This window comes from Lissotriton vulgaris, chromosome 4_1 (assembly GCF_964263255.1).
Source record: "Lissotriton vulgaris chromosome 4_1, aLisVul1.2, whole genome shotgun sequence".
Taxonomy (NCBI): domain Eukaryota; kingdom Metazoa; phylum Chordata; class Amphibia; order Caudata; family Salamandridae; genus Lissotriton; species Lissotriton vulgaris.
This window is the reverse complement of record NC_141691.1, coordinates 151,582,887-151,610,112: the sequence shown is the minus strand read 5'-3', so window position 1 is coordinate 151,610,112 and position 27,226 is coordinate 151,582,887. Positions and strand designations below refer to the sequence as shown.

Below are 27,226 nucleotides of genomic sequence, written 5' to 3'. Positions count from 1 at the left end.
TCATTTTATAATAGAATTCATTTATTGATCCCTTTGCTTTAGGTACCATATCCAAGCAGACTTATAATATTAGGTATTTTTGGAGAGTTGCATCTTGCTACAATGCTACCCCCCTTAAATCCTACATGATTCCAGTCGTTGTGCCGCCAAAATAAGCTGTCATTGTCGTATAGTTAATAGATTTTGCAGTTCTCACCGATTCATGGAATACTCGTTGATCAGGGTATAGGCAAATATCAAAGAGAGAAGGACTGCAAAGTCTTCTGATCTGCTTTTTAAAGTTGTTTAGAGGGATTGTCATAGCAAGTGATAGGTTTGGAGATGGGGTCAAACAAGGGAGATGGGATACACTGGAAGACACATTCACCAACTAAATTCTCTTTTTCACCCCAAGGTATCCAAGGTAACCCAATTTTGCCTCAAGAAAAGAGATACTTTGTGATTCACCCAAGCCTTCCTCTGAATCTTGGTCATCTACGTAACATGTGAGTGCGCTCAAAGGAAATCATAGTGCTTGATTCACCTTAGTCTTCCTCTAAATTCTGGTGATCTAGTTAAACCCAGAGTGCCTCGTGCAGACTGATATTGCTCGATTCACCCTTTCGTGTGAATCCTGGTGTTCTCTGTAATCTGACAGTGCCTCGAAGAAACTGATACTAGTTAATTCACCACAGACTCCCACTGAATGCTAGTGAAGTAGGTAACCCGAGAGTACCCCAAGGAAAATTACACTGGTTAACTAACTATCGACTTGCACTGAATCATGCTGAACTAAGTAGTCCCCGGTGCCCCAAGGAAACTGATATTGGTAGATTCAACCGTAACCCTAAGTAGCCCAAGAAAACTGATTTGTTGATTCACCCTAGTCTTGAATCGTAGGGATTTAGGTAATTCAAGAGTTCCTTGACCCCTTCCATGCGGCCGCAATTATGGCCTGTGCAGCAAAATCGCAAGTGGGCGAGTTTATGACGGCCCCCAGCCGTCATCAGCAAACGAGCGCCATAGTGCATGACTGCGGGGGTGCGTCATCAGCATGCAAGGAGTTAAAGAATCTGACACTGAATGTGAATGATTCACACTATTCTCCATCTGAATCCAATTGGTTTCCTGAGTGTCTAATGAAAATGCACACTGAATGATTGACCCTAAACTCCTTACCACTCCTGGTGATCTTGGTATCTCCAGAGTGCCTCAAAGAGATTGTTCTTGTGCGAATGTTGGATGAAAAATAGAAGGAATAAAGATTGTCTGGCAAAGTTCTTCACAGGTGTGTGATGGTTCTGTGTACAATTTCAGTATCTAGTGACCTTACGTTTTGGAGCAGCGTAATTTTAGGCTCCACCCTGTACTCGTCATGGGCGTCCGCAGGGGAGGGCAAGGGGGTGCGCTTGCCCCCCCCTGGATCGCCGGTCGCATTCCTTTCATCCTTAATGTTCATGATTACAGCAGGCTGTTCCCCTGCGAGAAGCCCCAGGAGTTTAAATGTTCTCTCACTTGGGGCCTCTCGCACTTCTCTTTGAACTCTAGAGGCTGCAGCAGCCCCTCCCCGACCTCGAGCAGACTTTGGACAGGCCCATTGTCATTCTGTCTGCTGCTGATCACCACATAAAGAATGACAATGGGCCGTCTACCTTTAACTTGCCTTGAAGGCGAGTGATGAAGTTACAATTTTGCCCCCCCCTGGAAGGTGAGTGACGAAGTTAAAATGTTGCCCCCCCCTGGAAAAATTTCTGCGGACGCCCATGGTACTCGGCATGTATATATATATTTATATGCTTGTATACAACATTTAAATTCAATGTGTGGTTTAGCTTCAACATGTAGTACATTTAAATGCATTAATAATATTCAACCATTCCAGTCACTAAGAGTTCATATATTAGGTTGATCTATTGACTTATATATTCATATTTATTACATATTCACGTTTAAAAATGATTGTTTGCTTCAAGTGATCTAGTACTGTAATGTGCATCCATTTTGATTCTCAACTTAGCTTGACATTAGGCCTCAGCTGAAATTGTTTGCCTTAACACTGGAATTAGGCTGTTTTCTTTCCTCTGCAGGCACGGAATTGCACTTCTCGTTAGTTAGAGAAAGGCTTATTGTTATGTATTAGACTGCTGATAGTGAGGCCTGGGAGAAGAAAGTTGGCAACAAAGGCAGAGCAGTGATGTTGAAAGAAGGCCTCATGTTCGCTTGCAACAGATGGATGCAACATCCAAGGTCAATAGATGTGTACCTGACTGTATGGAGATGGGGAACTTAGGGACTATGTCGACTCAGCTCCAACCGCTGTTACAGGATTAGCCCTCAGTGGTGGAAATGAGCTAAGGATGTTCTGGCAACTCTTGGTTGTACTTTGTATTGGTATTTTATAGCGAGTTAGGCAAACTTCAATCTGACTTCAAGAGGGAACAGATCTGCCTCTTCTGGGCTTCTCTGAGTGTAAAGCTTCATGCTGAGCACTCTTCTTGAACTTCTACTGAAGCCTGACCTCATGCTGACACCTTCTATGCTCTCCCTTTAGCAATCCCCTTCAGAGTTTTTCGTTTTAGCTTGTGGTTAGATTACAAAAAGAAAACGTCTTCATGGAACACCTGATTGCATCGATCTGTTTCCTCTGCATTGTGGCTGTTAATAGTTTGTAACTCATCTTATTACGACTTAATTTACTGACACACTTTAGTCTCCAAACTATATTGTTGTAGCTTTTAAATCTGTTCCTTTCTCTGCATATGTAACAGTTTGAGTCATGTTTTAAAATAAACTTTTATGGTTAAAGTAGGTGACTCTTCATCTTCTCTGTGGATTCATACTGATTTCACAGCAATGGAAAGGTATTTCTGATGTTATCTCCCTTACATCTCTTCAAGTCGACTATCAAAGGTCCATAAAAGCAATGGACCAAGAGCTTTAGCTTCAGATAGCTACGCTCCACCAGTACCTTAGGGGTTGGATGTGGCATGATATTGTGTAAACAAACACATAAGATACTATCTGCTAGCAACAAAAATTCAAATTATCTTTTTGTAAACATATGTCCAAAGCTCCCTCAGTTGGTCACTATTGCATAACCTCTTTTCTTGTATGCTAAATAATTTCATACCAGTCTGTGTTCTCTCAAAATATTGGGCCAATGTCAGAGTGGGCTTGATGACATATGTCAATACCACGACAGATGTGGAGTGGAGCACATGGTGACATTCCTAATCTATCACATTTGTGGAGTGAACAGATGGGTACAGCATGTAGCTCGGTCAAGACAATGTGGCTGTGTATCTCATGGCCTCTTTCTTGAGTGATTTGCTGCTTCAGTAACACGATGGCTTGGAATTCTTCCCAGCGAAACAGGAGAGCCAAGTGCAGATCAGCATGGCAGCCGCCGCTCCGCCGCCTGTGCAGTAATACGCCCAGCCCAGCTGACATGTCCCTGAGTGCAGAAAGGGAAAAATAATCAATAAAATCAGACCTCACTGATCTGAAAATGCTCCCCTTTATATAGATACATGTATTTCAGCTTTTAATTCTCAACAGTCAATAAACACAAATGTTCTAAGAGCCTAATGTGTTACTCACTTCTAGTTTTTAAACAAGCATTGAAAAGCCAATTGGTTTGGTGTGGGTCGCAAACCTTTTGAAATTGTCAATTAGAGGTGGGTGAGCCAACAAATTAACAGGAAGAGCCGAGCCAGAGGCGAGGAAAGGGTCTGGCTCGGCTCTTAGAGCCTGCACACGAGCTCAGCTGAAAATATTGTTATGCATGTCATACAACAAACATCACATAAAACATAATAAGATCTCTGAACATTTTAAAAAGGTGTATTTCTTTAACATGTGGAAGCTTTGACATTCACATGTTCCATTATAGCTCAGCACTGAGAAGCACTTATTAAAAGTGATAGTTTTTAAACATGAACCATTAGTGAACTAAGGGCCAAGACTGATTTAATAGACTATAATATTGCTCTATAATAATCTAACACAATAGTTTTCTGTACAACAGGTATTTTAATTTCACATATTTGAAAGTGCTCTCATTTGCGATAATGGAAGGAAAAGGCGTTTTGGTGAAATAAAAAATGTGCCTAAGATCACACAAGTTAGACGGATAAGCCACAAATTGTCCAGGTTTTCTGGCTTCACTTTGTACAAATCAGCCACTAAATTGGTATGTATTTGTCTTTGGTTTTACATCTTTGTGCTTTTTTCTGCAGTTTTTTTATCACGCAAACTTGACTGCCCTTTTCACGAGTACCAGTTACATTACACAAGGTCACAGTTCATTTTTAGTGCTAGAAACATTAAAGAGATTTTCCGGGAATTGGAGGATGTTGAGCCCACACTGAGACTCAAATTTGAATCCCCAGCTCCAATGTTGGCAGCTCTGGACGTAACACCACATCCTGCGTATGGGGAGAAAAACAGGTAAAACCACACGAAAGCTTGGCTTGTTATGAGATTGACGTTCTAACAGGGCCTTGAGCCGAGCCAGGCTTCAGGCTCAAGCTTGGCTCAAGCTATCAGTGGTTCTCTGATAGACCTGTCAGCCTTAGGGTGGTCTTCCCCCAAACATTTAGCTTGTTTGCCTCACTTTTTGCAGAACTGTTTTTATTGGTTGCAGGACTCTGGGCACTTTACCACTGCAAACCAGAGCTAAAGTGTATGTGCTCATGCCCCTAAACATGGTAACATTGGTTTATCCACAATTAGCATATTAAATATTACTCATAAGTGCCTAGTAAAGTGCACTATATGTCCCCAAGGCCTGTAAATTAAATTCTGCTTCTGGGCCTGTAGCACTGATTGTGCCACCGACTTATGTAGCTCTTTAAACATGGCTCAGGCCTACCACTACACAGCCTGGTGGTGCAGCTTTACTGCAATGTCGAATTGGCATTTAAAACCCCTCGCAAATCCTTAGACTCCTCTTTTACTACATTTAAGTCTTTCCTAAGGTAGGCCCTAGGTAGCCCATATGGCAAGGTGTTGTCTAATTAAAAGGTAGGGCATGTGCTTCTAAGTTTTACAAGTCCTGGTAGAGAAAAACTCCCAAATGTGTTTTTCACTACGATGAAGCCTACTTCTCCCATAGATTAACAATGGGGGATTCCTTGTTACGTCTAATAGGTTGTAATTTTTAGTTGGATGGAAGTAGATCTATTTACCATACCTGGAACTGTAATGATAAATCCTCTTTTATGGTAAAATCGAATTTGTCATTACAGTTTTAAAAATGCTACTTTTAGAAAGTTGTAACATCAGTGTTTCAATCAGAAAGAACAACATAAAGGACAGAGCTAAATGAATTAACTTATCCTAATTGAATTTATCCAACCCCACCTCATCTACTTCGAGGATAGGGGTGAGATATTACTTCTGGAAATAAGGTAGAGCATTTATAACATTCGCATAGATTCATCAACCTAAATTGCGATCGCATTTACGGCTCCCGCAATTCATCAAGCAAAAAAACTGTAAATTGCGAACATAAATTCGCAGAAACAATGTGGAACCCCCTTAGCGAATCTGTAACAGCGATTTTCAACTTATTCTGCAAATTAATTTGCGAATTTGCAAATAAATTGCAAATTCAATTAATCAAACATCGCAAATTGCGGCAAAAAACAAAATCGCTAAATGCCAGTCAAAAATTAAGGAGAAGTCAAACCAGGTGGTAACCATGAAGTTCAATTGGGAAAATAAAAAAAAAAAATTCTAACAAGAAAAATGGGCGGGGCAAAACAAACACACTTAAGGAGACACAGTAGGAGCATGAGGACATACACAATGCCAGGTCTATACATTGTGGCAAGGCTGCTGAGGCTCCAGGCTGCAGCCCGGAACCAACGCAGGATCTAGGAGCACATCTTCCGGCTGTGGATAACACTCCTGGGCCAGACTGAAGAGGAGATCTACTCCAAATACAGGCTGAATGGGGCAATGATAACCAAGCTCATCCGAGACCTTGACTCCCTGATGCAGCACCCAACAAGGAGGATCAATGCTGTTCCCACCCATATCCAGGTCCTGTGCTGCCTGCACCTCCTGGCCTCCGGAAGCTCCAAGGGGATAGTTGCATATGCAGGGGGGATCTCCCAGAGCACACTATCACGCTGCCTACGGAGTTTCCTGGACGCCATGCTGACCCGGGTACACCACGACATAACCTTCCCAACCACCCAACAGGACTTAGATAAAAAAAAGCTTGACTTCTATAACACCGCGCAATTCCCCCATTTAATTGGATGCATTGACTGTACCCTCATCCACATCTGTCCACCCGCTGAGACAGAATACATGTGCCGGAACCGCAAGTCCTACCACTCACTCACCATCCAGATGGTCTGCAATGCAAAGACAATCCCCACCGACATAGTGGCCCAATACCCTGGGAGCACACATGATTCTTTCATATTCAGGCACAGCGGCATACACACCCGCTTGGCCAGGGGTGACTTTGGCGAAGGACATCTCCTAGGTAAGTACACATGCCCACATACAGTACGTCAAGACCATGTAGCTGCGCATAACAAGCACTGACCCTCTGCTCCTATCCTTCAGGTGACAGCGTCTACGGCCTCCATGAGTCCCTCCTCACCCCATACCTCAACCCTGCAACACCACAGGAACGGCGTTACAATGCTGCACACAGTCACACAAGAAATGTAATTGAACGGACATTTGGGATGTTGAAGAGCCGATTCCGCATCCTACATAAGACTGGTGGGGCCCTCAAATACCAGCCTGAGGTCTGCTGCCGCATCGTGGCCGTGTGTGCCATACTCCATAATATTGCTATCAAGCGGAGAATACCTGTGGAGATCTCTGGCAGTGAGTCGGAGGGGACAACTGCCCACCTGCACTTGTGCATCATGCACGCGGGGAGAATCCTACTGAAGGACACAGGCGCTGCAACATCACACTGAATTATTTCTAGTGCACCCATACCCCTCACACAACACTGCACTCATGCATGCAACATGAAATAATGATATGAGTAGGGATTGCGTTTGAAATAAAATCTATCAATTATTTTTTGTACTGTATTGCGTCATATAGCCACATGATTGCAGAGCAGGCATGCTTGGTACATCAGCATGGCACTGCTGCTAATGTTCAGTCAATCACTGGCGCCTCTGGCCGGACGCACCCTGTTGCCTCTCCACATCCACTTCGCCAGTATCTGCTGTGATGCTGCACTGGGCCTGGTACTGCGGCGCCGTTCTGTTACCACCGGCACAGACAGGCTGCTCAGGCTGGATGTGGCCTCACTGGCATTATCACCCCCCCCTTGCATGGCCATGGCCACACACCTGCTGGTTTTGGACTGCGGTTGTGATCTGTTCCAGGACCCTTGCAACATCCTGGCAGCCTTGCACCATTTGTATTTGCTTTGCCAGGGAGCCGCGTGACAGTTGGGATGTTGCATTCCCGATCAGGTGGTTCGACCTGGTATATGCTGATAGCCGGATAAGCAGCTGGCGGTGGTGTCGGCGGTAAGAGGTCCTGCTGCGACACCATGAGTTGGCTATTCTCCCTCACTGCAGACGTTAACTCCTGCACGCTTTCGGTGAGCTGGTTGATATTGCGCGCAGTCTTGTACAGCTGCAGCTGCATGTCTGCCAAATGCTGTGCCTGCTTGCGGTGCACAGCTAGCATCCGGCGTTCGATCCCAAGCCCTGGATCTTGGGCATGTTGCTCAGCTCGTGTTGCCAAGTTGCGCTGCTGCCTCAACCGGCCACTTGACTGCGACCGCACAGTGGCTGTGCGTTTTGTCTGCCTCCTGGGTAGTGGTGTGGCCTGTTCCACTGCCATGCGTGACGCATGGGGTGGTTGCACTCCTCCTGTGGCTGCAGGGGTGGCCCTGTCCACATGGGGAGGTGGTGGTACTGGTGCAGGTGTGTGTGACGGTCCCGGTCGTGAGGCAGGATGGCTCTCTCCCTCCATCTCCTCTGGGGTCTCCTCAATTTGGAGTGCCTCGCTGTCTGTGCTCTCTGGTTCTGCAGCACCTGTGATGTAAATGGGTGCATGATTAATGATGTGAATCTTGCACATGGGATGTTGCAACATGCATGCAGGCTTGCATTCCCTGACTGGCTTTGGGGATATGTTTCACTTGACAGTTCTGGCTGTGTGTGGCTATCAGGGAACTATTGTCACACTACAGGTCCCGCAATGCAATAGGGCGTTTCTGATGTGCATGGACTGCATTACTGAGGTTATCAAATGGCTAGCTCTGGGGGCATGGGCATTGTTAGGGGACGGGGTCGCAGTTGCATGGCTCTTACCTTGGGATTGTGTGGGTCGGGAGGTGTCCAGCTGAGTGACCCCCACGCAGGCTGCTGGGTTGATGGTATCCTCAACAAGGTCCTCGTGTGGAGTGTTGTCCGCAACTGTGGGGTCTCCTCCTCCCGTGGCCCGTTGCTCCCCCAGCCTCTCTGCTATGCGCTCTTTGGCACGGCCCCTGATGTCATACCACCTCTTCTTCAGGTCATCAATTGAGCGCTGGGTCACTCCTACGGCGTTTACCTTTGCCCTAATGCGCTGACAAATGCGCCTTTTGTCTGCTTCAGGCACCTTCCTGGATTGCTTCCCAAAAAGCTTATTGTGGTCCCTGCTGACTCCCAGGATCAGGAACTCCAGCTCCTGTTTGGAAAATTCTATTTTTCTTTTCCTGCCAGTTGCACTGTTTCCTGCTGCATCCTGGGACATTCTGGAGTTGGATGTATGTCCTGTTGTGGGGCTGCAGGGTGTGTCTGATAGAGCTCAGTGCTGTGCCTCCTCCTCTCTCCAGCTCTGTGTTCAGAATGAGTGAGGGAACTGCCTACTTCCTGGTTGTGATGTCATCATTGTGCTCAAAATGCGACTTCCCGTTTTTGCGATCTTGCAATTTGCGAGATCGCAATTTGCGATTTCGGTAATTGCGAAATCGCAATTTCAGCATGGGTAACAGGAGATTCTGTGATTTTTGTGCGATTTTGCGAAATTCGCATACAGCGATTGTAGCCGACTGCGAATTGCATTTTTGGGACACATTTTTTGATGCATCCCATTCTGCGAATTCTAATTTGCGATTTGGTATTTTTCGCAAATTAGAATTCGCAGAATCGGTGCTTGATGCATCTGGGGGTTTGTGTATTCTCGGCTAAAGAAGGGGAAAACCAATCTAAACCTCAACAGCGGGTCTTCATCAGTACTGGGTGACTGAATGGATGGGTTGCAATCTGGAAATATCAAATTATCCGGATCTGCAGAATTGATCATATAGGTTACAAATGCCAACCGGCTTCTCTCCCGAATGGGATCTAATCAAACCCTATTATTAAGTGGCCTTGTAGAAAGAGTAAAGTATACGCTCATGCAGAATACCACAGTGGATCTATATGGATCTGCGGAGTGGACAGAGGCCCCTTAATGAATTAATCCCCTTGAGCTCTATGTCTGTTACAGAGTATCTCTCTGACTCACTTGGGCGCGCCCGTTCCCCCGATTTTGCCGGGTCGAAATATTGACGTTTTGCACAGCGAGGATTGGATAGCTGGTCCACAAAGGGGTTATTAGGATTGAAACGATTACTCTTTCTCAATGAGATCATACTTATGTTGCATAATAAGTGTAAAAAACAGGCTTATCAGTAATGAATATGATATATATGTAATTAGTCTACTTCATTTATTGCTTAAATTCCATGCGGTAGCTCTTTTTCTAAGCATTATTTTCATCAATCTTTTTTCTGGAGCGACCATATAAAAATAATGTATTTATACTGTTGATTTTCATATGCAATTTTTTTTAAATACATTTACTTCTTTGCGTGTGATGAGAATTGCTGTTGTTATACACGCTCTTCCTTATATTCAGAAGTAATATCTCACCCCTATCCTCCAGTTAGATGAGGTTATGTTGGATACGCGGTTACTTCAAAGAGATGCTTTGCAATCCCACTACTTTAACAAAGAGCTGAACTAATAACTTTTGTACTCTGTCCTTGTTATGCATTAAAAAGGAAAATTTAGGGCTGGCAAAATATTTTTTTGCCCAGATGAAATGTCTGTTTAAACTGCACAACAGGCTGCAGTGGCAGGCCTGAGACATGTTTTGGAAGGATACTTTAGTGGGTGGCACAAAGACTGCTGCAGTCTCACTAGTAGCATTGTATTTACAGGAACTGGGTACATGTAGTATAATTTACTAGGAACTTATAAGTAAATTATAAGTACATTAAATGTGCCATTTTTACCCTGCTATAGGGAGAAAGCACAAGCACATTTAGCAGCAGTAAAGTGTGCATAGTACTAAAGGCCAACAAAAAAGAGTAAAGCAAAGGAAGGGAGTAAGGCAAAATTCTGGCGGAGCCCCTGCTGAAAGGGCCTGCTGTAAGAGCCAATAGGTATGGCTTGAATGATGTGCTGGGTTTAAGGGTCTTGCACAGGGGGAAACATCCTTTACAACGAAACTTTTACCACGCAGTGCTGTTACAATGCAAGTATTACAAGGAAAACCTTTACAACGCATTACACTGGGGGGCGCTCTAGGATAGGGAATAGTTTTAATTTACTATCCAACACCTTCCCTAGTGTCCACAGGGACTGGAGTTGGAATAGTAAATTAAACTATTCACTATCCAGCACCCCCAAGTGTAATGCGTTGTAAAGGTTTGCGTTGTAATACTTGCGTTGTAACAGCATGCATGGTAAAAGCATGCGTTGTAACGTCATACATCCTTGCACAGGGATATTGGTTAAAGAAATGACAGTCTTTAGAGGGTTCACACCTACCTGTTAACTTAGGGCCAGATTTATCATTGTGCTGCATTGCCCTTTGCGTCACGCAAGGTAATGAAAGAGAAACACAACATTAAAGTCAGATTTACCACGCCATGCAAGGCCACTTTGAGTGGAACTGCGGTGCTTGGTAAATGTGGAGTAAAGCAAGGCAGCCCAAGTCGCTGCCTTGCGGTACTCTGCCCCGCATAGGCATTACATGGGTGGAGCGTGGGTGTTCCCAAGCATGGGCCCATGGATTTTGGTACATGTAACATCCTCCCCAACCTGTGTCCTTACCAATGACTACACTACACATGGAGCTTAGGATATCACATGTCTTTATTCTTCTGCGTGTAAGCGTGAACTCAACATTCTAAACCTGCATTCACTTCACTATGCTCTAATACTTACGTCACAGTTCTACAGAGTCCATCAAGAGCTGCAAATGTTCCATCATTGCAAACTCACACAACACTTAATTTGAGCCAATGCTTTCCGGTGCTCAGCACCGGCACCTAATTGTCAACACCATACTTAGAACAGTCTACCACATGGTGGCGCTGCTCATCTAATTTAGAGATGAGCAGAACAACGGTTGTTTAGGAATACAATATACATTTAAGAAAGTGCTAATACCTGCCTCCCCAGCCATTCCTTTAGCTTTAGGGACCTGGAATAATCTGAACTGTTGCATTTACATGCGATCAAGATGGTTAGTAGTTGTGTTGGCAGTGATGGCAAGGGCGATGGGTGGTGCAAGTTGCAGTGGCCTCCTGGTCAGAGGCCTGGCACGTAATATTTTACAAATTAAGCACTGAACTACAGTACATTCCCAGATTTACCATGAGTGGTGGTCCAGGGAATGAGTCAAAATGCTAAGCCACTCCGTGGGGGGAAAGGGTATAATGCGGGGAAATATGTTTATTTCTCCTAGTTTATTCCTCTTCCTACGTCTGCTGCATTATGCAGCTCATACAGAAAGTGGAAAAAGCCAAGAGGATTGTGTTTGTGCATGAAGGTGTCTCTTCATGCTCAAAAACATTCCTGCCTACAACGCAGCCATCCATGTACCATTGTGCAAGGGTGCCGGTGTTGGCGCTAGGCAGCAGTTTGTCTCCAGAGCAGGCAGAGAGCAGGAATGTGAATATTTGAAACATCTGGGCCTAAGCATTTAAGTTCAATTTTTTCAATTAAGGAGACTGTTGTCTACTTCTTCCAGAATGCATCGGGTTGGTTAATGAAAGTCCAAAAATGTAGTTTCATACAGAGTCACGGCATGAAGTTGTCAGGTAACTGGACATCACTGTGGATTTTAATTAAGGCTTCTGGTTTTCCATTTAAATTGATTTGTTCATATAAATACAGACTGACGTTTTTTTTCCTTTGTATTTGTGAATAGAAAGGGAAAAATGGCAATAAATATGTTTTTAACATTGCTGATGTCTGCGAACTGACGACGAGCCAGTGCATGCTGGGAGAGGGCTTATGGGATTTCAGCTGAGCCCATAACAAAAGTTGACGTTAAGGGGTCATCTGGGCTCCTTTTGGTTAAGTATCCTGGCTAGGAGCTATGAGGGGGCAGAGTGGGGTAGACACACACCTAAAAGCAATTGAGGAAAACAAATGCACACAGCTCAACACTTCGCAGGTACTTAAGAGAGGCCTGCTTTTGACTTTGTTCAGTTCCTGGAGCCACGAGATACAAATGCACTGTAGGAATGTTAGATGTGTTGGTCTGTCCCAGTATTTACACTAATAACAATTTAAATACCACCATTTTGTATTATGCATTTTACAGAGCTACTCATCCCAATGAAGAGTGTCAGAGCACTTTACATCCCACATTATATATTAACAATAAATCATATGTCTGTAAATCAATGTGCAGGATGTGTTACATTAGACAGTGCAGGTTACAAGGTCCTTCCTAGCTCACTGTGCTATATTAGAAGGATTGTAATTTATTAACTGCAAGTGACAAAAGTATCTCTTTGTTCAAAGCAGTAACCCATTTATCCATCTACATAAATCTATCTAAACCTATAACAACCAAGCGCGCATTGCCTATTTAAATAAATGTGAAAAAATACTAGATGCAGTGTCTTTTTTCTGCTTGCGAAAAAATAAAATTTGGATACATACATATAAAATTCCCCCCCAAAAATACGGATAATTACAGACGGAAATGTTAAAAAAATAAATCCCATAAAACCGAGAGCCCGAATTTTAATACAGAGCAGAGAAATGCAAAGGTATTTTCTTTGCTGAGTTTCTTGCTCGGATAACAGCAAGTAGTCCTCTGCTGTGCCAGTGTGTACAGCCATACTGTGGAATGTTTTGGTCTAACAGGTTTCTACTGACAAACACAAAGCAAACTAACCTTAACCCTTCTTGGCAGAGGCATGTCTTGATAAATAGTGCCTTACTTTCCTGGTCATCAGGCTCTTCTATTCTGACCTCCCAGTTTCAATAAAGTGGTCCACAGTGATCTTCATAGTCACAAGATGTGAAAGTGGTCCAACTCCACACACAAAAATGTAGTTTACGGTGTGGGGGATTGTGTAAGTGTACAAACGGAAGAACACGGACAGAGAACATGGACATTATAGGAGGTGGTATTTCTTTGTGCAGTGAACATCATTTTGCACTTCACTTTTTAAATATTTTGTAAGTATCTTTCAGCCTTGGAGGGCTCAGAAAATGTCCTACCTGAACATTTTCAATCTTGTTAACAGAGACAAAACTTCTTCGGTAAAGAGTAAATGCATGCCAGGGTGGGAAAATGGTGCAAACATTCCAATATTTCCTTGAGGTCTCAGGAAACGAGTTTCCCGTGGGAAAAGTCTCAGTGCAGTGGTTAAAAAAAAAAATTTGATGCATCACTATCTCTTGGTGGATTTTCTAGCATGTCGGAAATTCTGGATTAGTAGTTTCTTAGTTTTGGTGGGCTACATAGAAGAGCACGCATCTGATTCTGTTCAATTTTGGAGCCCAATTTCTATTTTCTGTGACCTGTTAAAGTTGTTCTTTGGTGCCCTCTGCTGGAAGAACAGTATTTGTTTCATGTAGTAGTCGAAATGACGAAGAGCATATATTGAAAGGCAAACCAAAACGTTAATATTTCTTCATTTGAAAATGCAGATATAGAAACTCTGCATGTAATATTCCAGATCTGCACTATGGGCCACGTGTATAAAATGTAGAAATTGAGATTCTTACTGAATCGCAATTAGGAAAGAGCAATTTCTAATTTAAGAACACATACAAATATTAGTGATTACTAATGAGTAGCAAATCGACCTACCTCATGAATATTAATGAGGTAGGGTGCAGTTTGCAGCCCATTGTTAACGATAGCCATCACAAGGGATGGTAAACTACTGAGGTCAGCAGACCACCATGCAGGCAAGGCCCGTGTTGGGCGTTATACTGGGGCGGTGACGTCAGGCAGGGGAGGGGCAGGGTGGGGGGTTGTAAAATGCGGGATATGGACCATTAGAGGTAAGTACCGAAACAAATAATTAAAATGAATTTCCTTGCCCACGCTGCATCGCCAAATGTGATGCAGCGTGGGCAACAAATCAAATCCAAAACCTTCTTTCTGTATTTTACATATGTCATACTGAAACACATATCTGCTATTTACACAGATAGTGGCAAATGCCCAAGGCACTGGTGGGGATAGGTGCGAGAATATTTTTGACCCCCTCCCCCCCCTAATAACCTTCTTCATGGATTCCTTCTCTACCACCCTCCAATGGTGCCTCTCATCTCTCTTTATGAGTTATGTAAGTGTGCAAATCAATGTATAGAAAGCATATGTCATCCATACTTGTAGGCATTATATGTTAAGAATACTTGGTCTGGAGAAAAGAAGGGACAGATAAAGTAGATTTTTGCGATGTGCCGTAACCAAAGTTGCTGTGCTGTGTTGCATTAAAAGGAGAGAGAGAGAGCACACATTATCATATCATATATACTAAGTATCATATCTACTAAGATGTGCTGGCGTACCTTAGTGTGCCTTGGACTAATATACCCACCCTTGCACCCTAGTGAAAGTGTGTTTGTGTAATGCCAAGCTTAGCTAAGATACTTGAAGGGTAGTCTTCCAGCACACAATTTTATGCTTTGACAAAGTTTAACACATTACCACTTTGTATATGTGCTGTACATTGCAGCACTCATGCAAAGTCAGAAAGGTTTTGAGAAAATAAATATTTTCTTCAACTTTATGCCTGCTTCGAGGCGACATTATTTTTTTATACCAATCCCTTTCCTCTAAAGTTAGTAAGGATTGGCATCAGAATCCATGGGTGAGTGCATGGGAACGTTCATGTACACACCATTGTACTCCCCTGTGACATAAAGTAGTGCATAGTGCGTCTTTGTGTTACTTCACAGTTACTGTACAAAGCAATTCGGGATTTGCACAGGAAAGTAGGCCCCAAAAAACACTCTGCAACAGGTTTGCATCAGTTTTGTGATGCACACCAGGCACAAAGCTTTGAAAAATCCACCCCATAAATGCAACACAAGGATTGGGGTGCCATACTAATAAAATTGTATTGTGACCCAAAAGAACCCTTTTTTAGCAACCTTAAAATAATGAAAGATAGAGGGGAAAATAATAAGGTTTTAAACTAGTGCCTATTTGCGTGCAGCTCTTTAATGCCAATTTATAGATCAGTGTGGTATATTAGGAGGATTGTTACTTATAAACTCCAAGTACCAAAAGAATCTTGTGGCAAAAGCAAAACAATAACCCACTGAACTATCAACATAAAATACTAATCTGTAATCTGCATATCACACCCTTTGTTTTGCAGCAGGAATACTAACACTCTATGCTACTATACCATGGGAGTAGATAGATGGCATAACTCTCCATCAAGTGCATTAACCACCAGCGTTATCATGCTGTTGTAATCCTCCTTTGTAAACTCCAAGCACACAGGATCTCTGCAGGCTGCTCTTATCTTGGTTCAGCTTCTCATGCAGAGGGCGCTCCCTTGATCTTGCCACCCAGAGCAATAGCACTGGTAACGCCACCCTAAAGCTGGCACTGAAACAGCCTATACGTCTAGCAATGCAAGAACACTGCAAGAATTCACACCAAATAATCAGTTGGATAAAACTGAGATCTAAAAGTCACTTTCCGTCTATGAGCATTACCCAAAAATGGCCACCAGAGAACACTCCTGCACTATATATGAAAACATCAACACAGTAGAGTCTTTAATTCTTCTACATTGACACACTCAAATGCTTTCAAGTTTCCCAGCACTTTTATGTGGGATTCTAGTCTCAGCTCCAAGGGGAAACAGGTCTCTCTTTTCCTGCTTCCTGCAACCACCAAGAGTCACAAACGTTTTTTTGATGCTAAAAAGTCAATCTTGGTCTCTTAGACCCCTCAAGTCTTCAGGACAGGCTTCCAGGTACAAAGGTATTTCTCTAGTTTGGGCACTCCTAACCTCCAATCCCAAGTGGTCAGCCATGCCTTCTTCAGACCAGGGAGACAGTTCATCTGTTCTGGTTCTGTAGCAGTAAGAAGAGGCCAATGACTTGACCCTTACTAAGCAGCGGCAATCCCCAGGGGTCCTTCTGGCAGGGCTGGTCCAACCAATAGACGGTATGGGCAGCTGCCCAGGGCCTCGCGCTCAGGGGGCCCGCCGCGGTGCCGGCCCCGCAGTTGCGGGAATGAATGGGAAAAGTGCTGCGCACAGCACTCTCACACTCGCGCAGGGCCGCAGGCAATAAGAGGCAGGGAAGAAGGGAACTAGTCCGTCACTGTCTGCGCACGCACCATGACGCACGCACCCCACCACCTAGCTTAGTGGTGTTGGTGGTGCCTTAGTGGTGGTGACGTGCGCAGTACGCGGGTGGCAGGAGGCCGGCCTTGCTAATTCATGATGCGGGTGACAGACAATGGGTCCCAGGGCCGTCAATCTGGTAGCGCGCAAAAGTGCTACCAATGACGGCCCTGGACATGATTTTATGGCCAGCCCCCGCTCTGCAGTGTGAGTTTGACTCAGCATGCACGCCATACGTGAGGAGCAGGGTGGAGTCACTACTCGGATCGGGCCGCGTGGGCAGGAGTCGGTTCTGGCCTCCTCGTTGGGTCGTTGTGACTGAGTACGTTAAGGTAAGAGACCTGCTCCGCTCCTGCTAGTATATATTAATAAATACATCCAATATAAAATATGTATTACATCTGTATGTGTATGTCTGTGTCCTCTGGAGAGTTGAGCTGTACGTCACTCATACACCCCCTTACTTGGTTCTCCCGCAGTTTTTTAAAGTTAACAAAACTAAGGGGCTGTTTGTAATTATTCATTTAGCTATCTCACTATGCAGATGTGCCTATTAGGGTGGCTTCTTCCTTAATGATGTGCCCTTTCACTGGTAGATATCTCTGTCTATCACTGTGGTTTCCTTTGGATCGCTGACAAAGAGAATGAATATCGTAAGCTGCTGTGTTCAAAATGAAAATCATTCCAAAGCGTCAAAATGCCAGAACAACATTGAGTAAGCAGCGTCTGTTTCTTTAGAAGTTGGGGCTTGTTTCTGAGGCGTAGTGCGTTAGTTTCTTAAGCTGATAGAAGTCACCTTTTAGACAGGAGTAGTGGTTGTGAGTCAGGCTTTTTCACGGTGAAGAGGCGATTGTACAAGGAGTGTGTGAGTTTATGTGCATGGAGAACACATGCCTCACAAAGTAAGTAAAAATCCAGCCACTAGGCAGGCCAAAACCAAAAATCACTGTGCGAGGCGGGTGCTCAGCAAATAACCACAAAAAATAAAGCTTTTTGTGGTCAACGTTTCAACTGCAGCACGGGGTGAAACCTGCTGACTAATACAGTTGCAATACTTACCATAGAGCACGTTTTTGATACTGTCAATTATCACCTAAAAATTATAGTTTCTCTCTTTGAATAAATCTTCTGAAGTCACAGAGGTTTCCTTATTTTTTTTTATTGTAAGTAAGACCTTCAGGGACCATTCCAGCCACTACCTACAAGCTGTTCCGTCTGTCTTTCAATTTCAAAACATCACATTCTTTATGGCCTTGAAATGGTGATTCACTAAACAGACTAAATGAAATGAAAAAATATGAAAGTGAGACTTATAGAGCGTACTAATACCCTGATGTGTCTAGGCTCTGGACTCGGAGCAAACAGGTAACCATCTAAATTGGTAAGCAGTGAAGTAAGGAAGCTACTGAATGAAAATCCAAATGTTAAGGCTTTTCTGAATGCTAACAGATTTGTTATCTGTTCAGGTGAAAGTGGAAGGTAGTTCCAGAGTCGTGATGTTCTGCCTACAAAGTTTCTTACACCCCATTGAGACTTTTTAAATTCAAGGACTACCAGATTGTGTGCCGCAGCCGAGCGGAGTGATCTTGGCGGGAATTTGGGGGCATGTCCAACTAATCATTCAAGGAGCCCGGCAAGTGTTACACTCATGGATATTTACTCACCTGTTTTCCATTCCCTCTACTTTTTGTCGATGATACTGATATCCACATTAGTTTGTTTCAGTGATGCCAAATAACTAAGATCAAAAGTCCTGCGAAGTCACTTTCTGTGATGTCACTTCTTGCGACGCAATATGCAATTAGAGGGGCCTCACATCTTCCCTTTCGCCCGGGCCCTCAGAAGGCCTAGGACCGGCTCTGCCTTCAGGCGTCTTTCCTCAGTAGTCAGGAAATATTTTAATTTCTTCCAAATGTTTCTTGCCAGGTCCAGAAATGTTTTGAGAAGAAGGTGAGAAGGTACCAGTCTTATGCATTGGGCAGTGATAGGCGTCGTTTCTTGATTTACTGCATCCCTTGCCACCAAAGGTCACAGCCATGCACCCAGAGGAGCCCTGGCCATCCCTCAACAACCCTCCTATCCAGATGCGGTGTCTTGCCCTCTGTCAATGCTGAAACTGGGGTTCTCTCTCGCTAGGGATGGAGCCTAAAGGTCTAGGGATGCTCTGGGAATGCATGATAGCATTCATAGCAGTTCCTGACATTCCCGTTTGGCATTTCCAAGTGAAAGGAAGAGCTGTGAAAGTAGCCCTTTGCTCTGGAGATTCATCCCATCCCACTTCCAGGTGGCTAATCCGTGCTGCCACCTCTTGCTTATAACACTTCTGCCATGCTGCTGTCAGAGGCCAAACCATTGTCTTACCCGAGAGGAATCAATGCCAAGCCAGCCAAGGACATGTATGTGGCTCCTGAGGCAAGACCGAGAGGAAAGTCAGTGCTAAACCGGTTTACTCTTAGGAAGAACAAAATACACTTTCCTAAGGTTACTCTTCTACTAAAGTTATACATAATCTACTTTCAAAATTAAATTAGATTTTTTTAAACTAAGTAGAAAATAAATTATTCGTCACGCAAGCATTTATCTTCACATAGATATGAAATTGTGATTTTATTCAGACCTATGCTTGTTCATGGATATGCAGACTTACCCACAGCACAAACAACTGCTAGGTATATGTTTATTATGCGTACTGCGCCACATTTTAACATATGTTAATGCCCTGTGGACCAACAAGACAAACTTTAGGGGTGGCTTAGATTAATACACGTATACAACTCTCTGTGTGGCACAGGCACTTTTCCTTACATGTGTTATTGCAGTGTTTTTAAACTGCAGTCCATCCAGAGCAAAATGGTCATCGCTGCAGTTATATATTTTTGTGATGTGTGTGCGCAAGAAATACAGACTGGAGACCACTTAAGACATTTAACTTCCATGCCACTAGTATATTTTTTGTGCCATTAACCATGACTGGTTGGTTAATTATGCACATTAGGTAAACTAATACATACTGAATGTTTTAGGAGGAAACCACAGACATGGTGCCACTGCCTAGCAGTAAATTGGCTATATAGGCCTAAAGCCAGGTAGGCAAAAGTGGGGAGACCAAACAAAAATGTATTTCCATTCATACACACATGTGGTGTGTTGTGTGTTGTGATTGCTACAGGTTCTAGTTCTAGCCAACATAGGAGCTTTCTTCCTGCTACCTTCTTTGGGTTCACCTAGGTCCCTTTAAGTGTCTTCTTTACACCGTTTTGGATACAGCAGTGACTGCGTCAGTGTCTTCTCTCCAAAACTCCTGTTTCTTACAATATCCTCTTTCGATACATCTCAGTCGCTGCCTTTGTCCACCCTGGATGCTGTTCTGTCTCTGCCTGTGTCCTCTCTGGATACAGTTCTGCATCTGACACTTTGTCACTCTGGGTAGACCTCTGTCCTTGCCATTGTCCTCCTTTGATACAGCTTTACCCCCTAGTCTGACCCTTCTAGATACACCTCTCTTCCTGCCAATGTCTTCCTTGCATTCAACCTGCCCCTTCCAGTGTCCTCTTTGAATCCATCTCTTTCCTTCCCATGGATACAGCTCTACCCCATCCTCTGTCCTCTTTAGGTACTTTTCTGCCCCTGTCTGTGTCCTTCCTGAAAACAGCTCTACGTCAGACAGATTTCACTTACGATATATCTCTATCAATGGAAATGTCCTCCATGGCTTCAACAGTGCCCATCCTATATCCTGGTAGAATTCGTATCTGGCCCTGTAATTATTCACCGTAAATACATCTCTGTTCCTGCCTGTGTCCTCTCTGGATACATCTCTGTCCCTCTCAGTGTTCTGTCTGTATACAGCTCTAACCCTTAGTCTGCCATCTTTGGATAGATCTCTGTTCCTACTAGTGCCCTTTATGAATACAGCTCTGTCACTTCCTTTGTCCTCTCTGAATACAGCTCTGTCACTTCTTTTTTCCTCTCTGAATACAGCTCTGTCACTTCCTTTGTCCTCTCTGAATACAGCTCTGTCACTTCCTTTGTCCTCTCTGAATACAGCTCTGTCACTTCCTTTGTCCTCTCTGAATACAGCTCATTCTGTCGTTTCTGGCTACGAATCTGTCTGAGCCAATTTCTTCTCTTATTACATCTATGTTTCTGTCAGTACCAGACGTCCTTGACACTAGATCCTTTGGACTCTGGAACAATAAGACCACAACAGAAAACAGACCTGACAAATTACAACAGAAAAGTGCAAAAATCAGAGACATGAAGGGTTTCATATGTGTCTGTGCAGTTTGATGCTGGTATGCAACCCCACGGAGAGCTCATATTTAGGCTTTCATTCTGCAGGCCTCATTTTACAGTACGTTAGTTCTACAAAATGCTATTCACAAACCTACTTGCAGAGGTTACGCTTTTCCTATCTTTTTCTGTGCAGAGATCCTCACTTCACAAGTAATATTACATTTGAGTAGTAAAGGTGGGAAGGACAGAGGGGCGTGGCTGAAAAATACGGTATAAGTACTACAAAATGGACTGGGTTCAGGGCGAAGTAAGGATTGGTGTAAAAAGGGACATGCACCCACCCACAAAAGAGTAAGCCAATTCCTATTCATAAACCATACCTTTAAAGTTACTGCAGCCAAAAAGGACTGCAAATAGTTGTAATTGTACACCAGCTCAGACCTGGAGTAAAGCCACCACCACACATAGCCAGCCACTGGAACTGCAACACACTCCCATAGAAAATAATGTAGGTAGGCACTTAAAATAAACCCCATAGGAAATAATGTTATTTTTATCTTAAATAATTTAACCTAAATAAAAAATACATATACATTTAATTTAATGTTTCAAAATTATCTAAAAGCAAAACATAGTTCCCAAGATGACCGCCATGTATTATATTCAGAATTTTAGTCCTCAAGGTGCGAGGTGGAACCTTCCTATTACCTTGTTGCAGAAACCCATATTTATTAATGGAAAGTTCATTTCTGACTTCCCAAACGTTTCTGCAAACTTCATCCAGCACTCATTTATTTGGCTACCCAACTTGCTTATATTCCGTAATTATGTTCGATACATAGTCATTACCAGACCTTGTTCCATTATATTCCTAAGATGGCACAAACATTGGCATTTTCAACTGAAGCTACACAATACTCATCCAACTCATTCCAAACATGCTCATCCATTGGTATAGGAGACCTGCTAAGGAAGTTCGCAACTTTGTTCTGCGTTTCTGTCACATATTCCACTTTATAGTTATAATCAAGCAGTCTTAAGGACATTCTGACAACACGTGCTTTAGCTTTTAACATTCTAGATGTACTGAGAACCTTAGTTAGTGGTTTATGATCTGTGCGAAGTATGGACTCAGGTCCCCATACATAATGTCTGAATGTTTCCATTCCCCATACACACGTAAGCATTTCATGTTCAATCACTGGAAACATTTTCTTCAGAAGATAACAGAGAGAGTGATGCAAAAGACAAAACACATTCCCCTTCTTCCTAAATTTGTTAAACCATTGATCCCAAATTCTTCCCTCTGGCATCAATTGTAATCACTGAGCAAGCGGAAGGCCTAAATTCCTGTAAGGAAATAAAGTATTGAAAATTTCACTTTTACTATACACAAACTCTTTTTGTATCTCTTTATTCCAATGGAATTTACAATGGTTCTCAAGCAGCTGTGTTAGTTTGTACATCCGCCAAGCCAAGAAACCGCTGGTGAACGTGCGCTTAATAAATAATTTTATCATTATCATCATCCGCAAATCCCTTCACAAATTTATAGTAACCCTGGGCGTAGTTGGCAAAGTAGCGCTAAGCGTAGCTATGCGAAGTGAACTTCGCGAGCTACGCGTAGCACTACGTGAACTGTGTAGTACCCTGTTCGCACTGTGCTAGATGCCGTTTTCACTGATTGAACAGTGCGGACAAGCATCCGGCCCTGTGTAATAATTGAAACCGGCATCTTGCACAGTGCGAGCTGTAGTTTTCTGCCACTCGAGTAGATTTTTACTCAAGCGGCAGCTTTCTCACGCGGACTGGTAGTTTCTCATCACAAGCAGTCGCGAGCATACGCGACCACTCGCAATGAGAAACGTGACCTACCTGTGTTGAGAATCTCGCAGGGAGGTTTTTTTCCCACGCTTGCGATCGGCAACTTGATGTTGCTGATCGTAAACGAGCAAAAAGTCTCGCCAGGATTTCATTTTGCTTGCTCGTGGTCGCCAACTTGACGTTGAGGACCGCGAGCAAGCAAAAAATGACCGCTGCACTATGTTAGGCATGTTTGCACTGTGCTACGTGCAGTTTGCGTAGTGCAAAGTTGCGCAAACTTCACAAACTACGCGTACGTAGCATAGTGCTTTGCCCAGGGTTAATTTATAGTAGAATTCCACTAACCTTAGAAAAGATCTCACCTCATGCTTACATGAGTTTTTGGTAATGGAAATTTGTTCACAAAAATGTTCCTATTGATTCCTATTACTGTTCCTCAAGTCCACACGTAGACCCAACTGGCCAGAGGCCTTTCACACAACAACCACAGGGGCTAACCATTCTTTACGTTCCACTGGTCCATAATACTATTCCTCAACAACTTGTTTAATTCAGACTGGGTCTCAACCCTAAAACTGAAAGGTATGTTCCTGACTTTATGACACACTGGTTTTGCCCCCACCTTCAATACAATTTTGTGGGAAAACCTACTTAAATTTCCCTACACTACCCACAACCACTAGGGAACACTTTTTTCCATTTGCACAACCCTCCTTGCTTCCTGGCAGTCAACAAACATAAAATGTTCCACACTTTTGGAATAAAAAATTATACCCAATGCTTTCAGATCCATCCAACTTAACAAAGAGGGCCCATTCTTGGCAACTTAAAGTTTGCATTTGGCTTGTTTACATTTGAATACAAAGCAGTACCAAAGTGGATGATAGACGGAGCATTTGAGCAAATAAAACACTCACCCCCAGTCAACTGATCTGGGTTTAATCCATCATCATTCTTTAGCTCACTCCACCACCCCACTTCTGACATGGCCATATGCAAATCAGTCTGACCCTGTGCCTCAAGGGAACAGTCCAGCCCGAACTGCCAAGCCATGTCTTCCCTGAACCGGAAACAAGCATCCTGGGACCGGTTTTTGGCTAATCAGCCGTCATCAGTCAGGCTAGCTTGAATCCAGTGGCAAAGTGACCCACGTCTGGGCATACCCTGCCAACTTAGGTTGAACAAAGCAATACCAAAGGGGATGAATGCAAACAACAAATCTCTGTATCCTAACATAGAAATGTCTTGCCCTGTATAACTTACAGGAACCTAATTTTCCACAGAATTTATAATCCCAAAAAGATTTATGATTGTGAAAGGCAAGCATTAATCTGCCTCAGTCTGTATCTCAACCCCCTCAATGGTCAGTTGACAAATTGGTTTGGTTTGTCTACTACAAATATTCGAAACTGTGTGCTTAAAGCTCAAAACACATTCTGAGGTAGAACCTTCCTTAGCCTTCCAAATATTGAGACTCAGATTTTTGAACTACACACTTCACAGACTTCTGTTTCCTCCTACACACTTTAGAAAAATACCATAGGATTCCACAATATTAAAATGTATGTTTAGTAGCCGGGTAGCTTCTGTCTTTGCCAAGATGATTAACACTCCAACATCTAAAACAATTAAGGTTCCTGTTAATTTCCTTAGTGTTTTGCTTAGTCTTGGGCAGAATATTGTTCTGTCCATTCTTAGGCACAGACTTGCACTCAGGTTTAGAAGTAACCTTGCACACGACTGAATTGCCACCATCCTGTGCTGTATTGGACGTACTATTCCTTGTGACTGCATTGGCACATCTTTTAGACAGCTCCACCTTCTTTGCAAGGGCAACAATTTCTTTTAAGGAAGAATCTCCTATAACCCATAGTCTCTGTTGTAGATCGTTGGTATGCATAATAGGTTGATCACTGATGAGTTCATCATGTAAAGCACGAAACACACAAGTAATGGCCAATTTCTTTAATGCTGCAATGTAGTCATCAATTGACTCAGAGATACCTTGTTTGCAATAAAGAAAACAAAACTGTAGTCTCACACACAGTTGGCTGAAAGTTACTGTCAAGATCTTCTAGTGCATCCTTGAATACATCTGTTTCCTCACTTGTTCTAACCTTTTTATCCATTTGCTCATAAGTCCTCACCCCTTCCTGGGCCCAAGGTATGCAACAAAATCTTCTACCTCAACGCAGAGAATTCTTCCAGCAAGTCATCTTCAATAGTCCAGATATAATTTAAGAAATATTCCTTCTATTCCAGCCATTCCTTTGGGGTTTCCCAGGGACTGAAAGGAAAGCCTGAGGAGGAGTAAGGCTGAATGTTTGTGCAGCAAAAGAAACAATTGATGGACGGAATGCTGGACAATGAAAACTTTCACCCCCAGTCACAAGGATCTGGGTTTAATCCATCATTCTTTTAATCACCACACCACCCCAGTTTGGACCCAGCCATATGCAAATCAGTCTTGACCCTGTTCCTTATGGGAACAGTCCAGCCCGAACTGCCAAGCCAGGTCCTCCCTGGACCATAAAAAAGCATCCTGGGACCAGTTTCAGGGCATCACCCTTCATCAGCCAGGCTAGCTTGAATCCAGTGGTGTAGTGAGCACGGGTCCCACGTCTTGGCATTCCCTTCCCACTTAGGGCGACATATGCAAAATAAACAATTGATGGACAGAATGCTGGACAATCCAAACATTCACCCCCACTCACAAGGATCTGGGCTTAATCCATCATTCTTTTGCTCACCACACCACCCCAGTTGGGGTGTCCATCAATTGTTCTTTTTGTGTTTGTGTAGCAGCACACATGCTCACACAGTACAATAAATCAAGGTTATAAAAAAATCTCAAAAGGAATAGGATGGTACAATAAAGAGTTGCATAAGAAAGTTGTAAATAAGCTTTAACTCCTATCCCAGGAAGTCAAAAAACACAGGAGCAATGGAACGAGTTAACAATGTTCAAAATGTGTTCACATCCATAGATTTCCCTAAAATGTCATTACGAAAAAAGAAAGTCACCTTAAAATCCCAGAAATAGTGCAGGAGGAGATTGTGATACTCCAAAAAAGGTAATTGCGATTTTAGGATGCTAGGGGCCAGATGTAGGTAACTCATTTTTACCGTTCTAAAATACCGAATTTTACCGATTCGGTATTTTAGAAATGGGAAATGAGATGTAGGTAAAAAATCGGTAACAAATACCGATTCGGTAAAAATCGGAATCCCCGATTCGGTATTTACCGAATCGGTATTTACCGATCCTGCAAATACCGAATCGGTAAATCCTATTCATTCCTATGGGCCTGGATGCCCATAGGAATGAATGGGAGTTACCGAATCGGTATTTACCGAATCGGTAAATACCGAATCTGTAAATACCGAATCGGGGATACAAAAGAGCAAGCAGTTGAGCTACCAACCAATCACGTGCCTCCACCCCGCCCCTCAGCCAACCAACAGAGGAATCAACCAATCCTGTGCATCCACCCCACCCCACAACCAGGAAGTGGCCACGCCCATGCAGGTGCAGAGTAACTGATCACCCAGGAGAGCAGTTGCACACTGACAGGCTGTTGTGAAGCTGAGCTGTGCAGGAGTGAAAAATGGATCCCCAAGACTCCCAGAGGGAAGGTGCAGAGAGGAAGAGGAAGATGAAGTTCAGCACAGGTGAACTTCAGGTGCTGGTGGAGGAGGTGGTAAAGCACTACTCCAAGCTTTTTGGAAAGCAGTCTCTGCAGGTAGCAGAGGCTGTGAAGAGGAATACCTGGCTGGGGATCCAGTCCAAGGTGAACGCCATTGGAGTGACAACCAGGGAAGTGGAAGACCTAAAGAAGAGATGGTATGATCTGAGGATCATTACCAAAAAGAAATTGGCGGAAATCAGGAAAGAGGCCAATGCTACAGGTGGAGGAAAGAACAGGGCACCTGCTCTCACGGATCTGGAAGAGCTTGTGGAGTCCACACTGGAGCCAGCGAGCGTTTTAGGATTGGTGATGCTGACAGCTCAGCCCGAGCTGCATCAAAGAAAGGAAAGGGACATGTCCATCATTCCTCACCCCTTGCCTGTCTCCCTCCCCCAATGTGGCTGTGTGTTGAGGAACTCCAGTACAGGCTTCTGTATCCACCTGCAATGTATTATGGGAGTGGTAGTCATAAGAATTCACATCAGAGCCGGCAACATGAAAGGATGTCAGGCATGTCACACAATACAATTAGAGACAGGGGAGGACCATGAAATAGTGCCAATGATATGTGATTTATTATAGAAATACAGGGTGAAAGCACCACTAAGCCACTGTCCATATCTGTCCACAGGAGAGACTTCGTGCAAGACAATGCAGGAGAGGGAGAAGAGGGCACCCCAAAGGGAGAGGAGTGAGGAAGAAGCCAGGGATGCAGGGCCCAGCACTGCAACACCTCCAGCACCCTGCACACATGCAGCTGCCACACCAGAGGCAGCCACCATGCAACTGCCATCATCTCCTCTGCTCCTTGACTCACCACAACATGAGCCACAACAACTTTCCACACCTGCAGACTCAGAGGTGTCAGAAATCTGCAGGCCCAGGAAGCATGACG

The 27,226-nt window shown here is 43.7% G+C and overlaps 1 protein-coding gene across 1 annotated transcript in view; it reads right to left on the bottom strand.

Annotated features, from left to right (window-relative positions):
* Positions 1-1,865: 1,865 nt before the first annotated feature.
* LHFPL1 (LHFPL tetraspan subfamily member 1) overlaps positions 1,866-27,226 on the bottom strand; it is a 281,990-nt gene continuing 256,629 nt past the window's right edge. Inside the window, exon 4 of the mRNA XM_086918417.1 lies at positions 1,866-3,433. Within this exon, the coding sequence (XP_086774543.1) occupies positions 3,315-3,433 (119 nt within the window). The 3' untranslated portion in view covers positions 1,866-3,314. The remainder of the gene's footprint in view (positions 3,434-27,226) is intronic.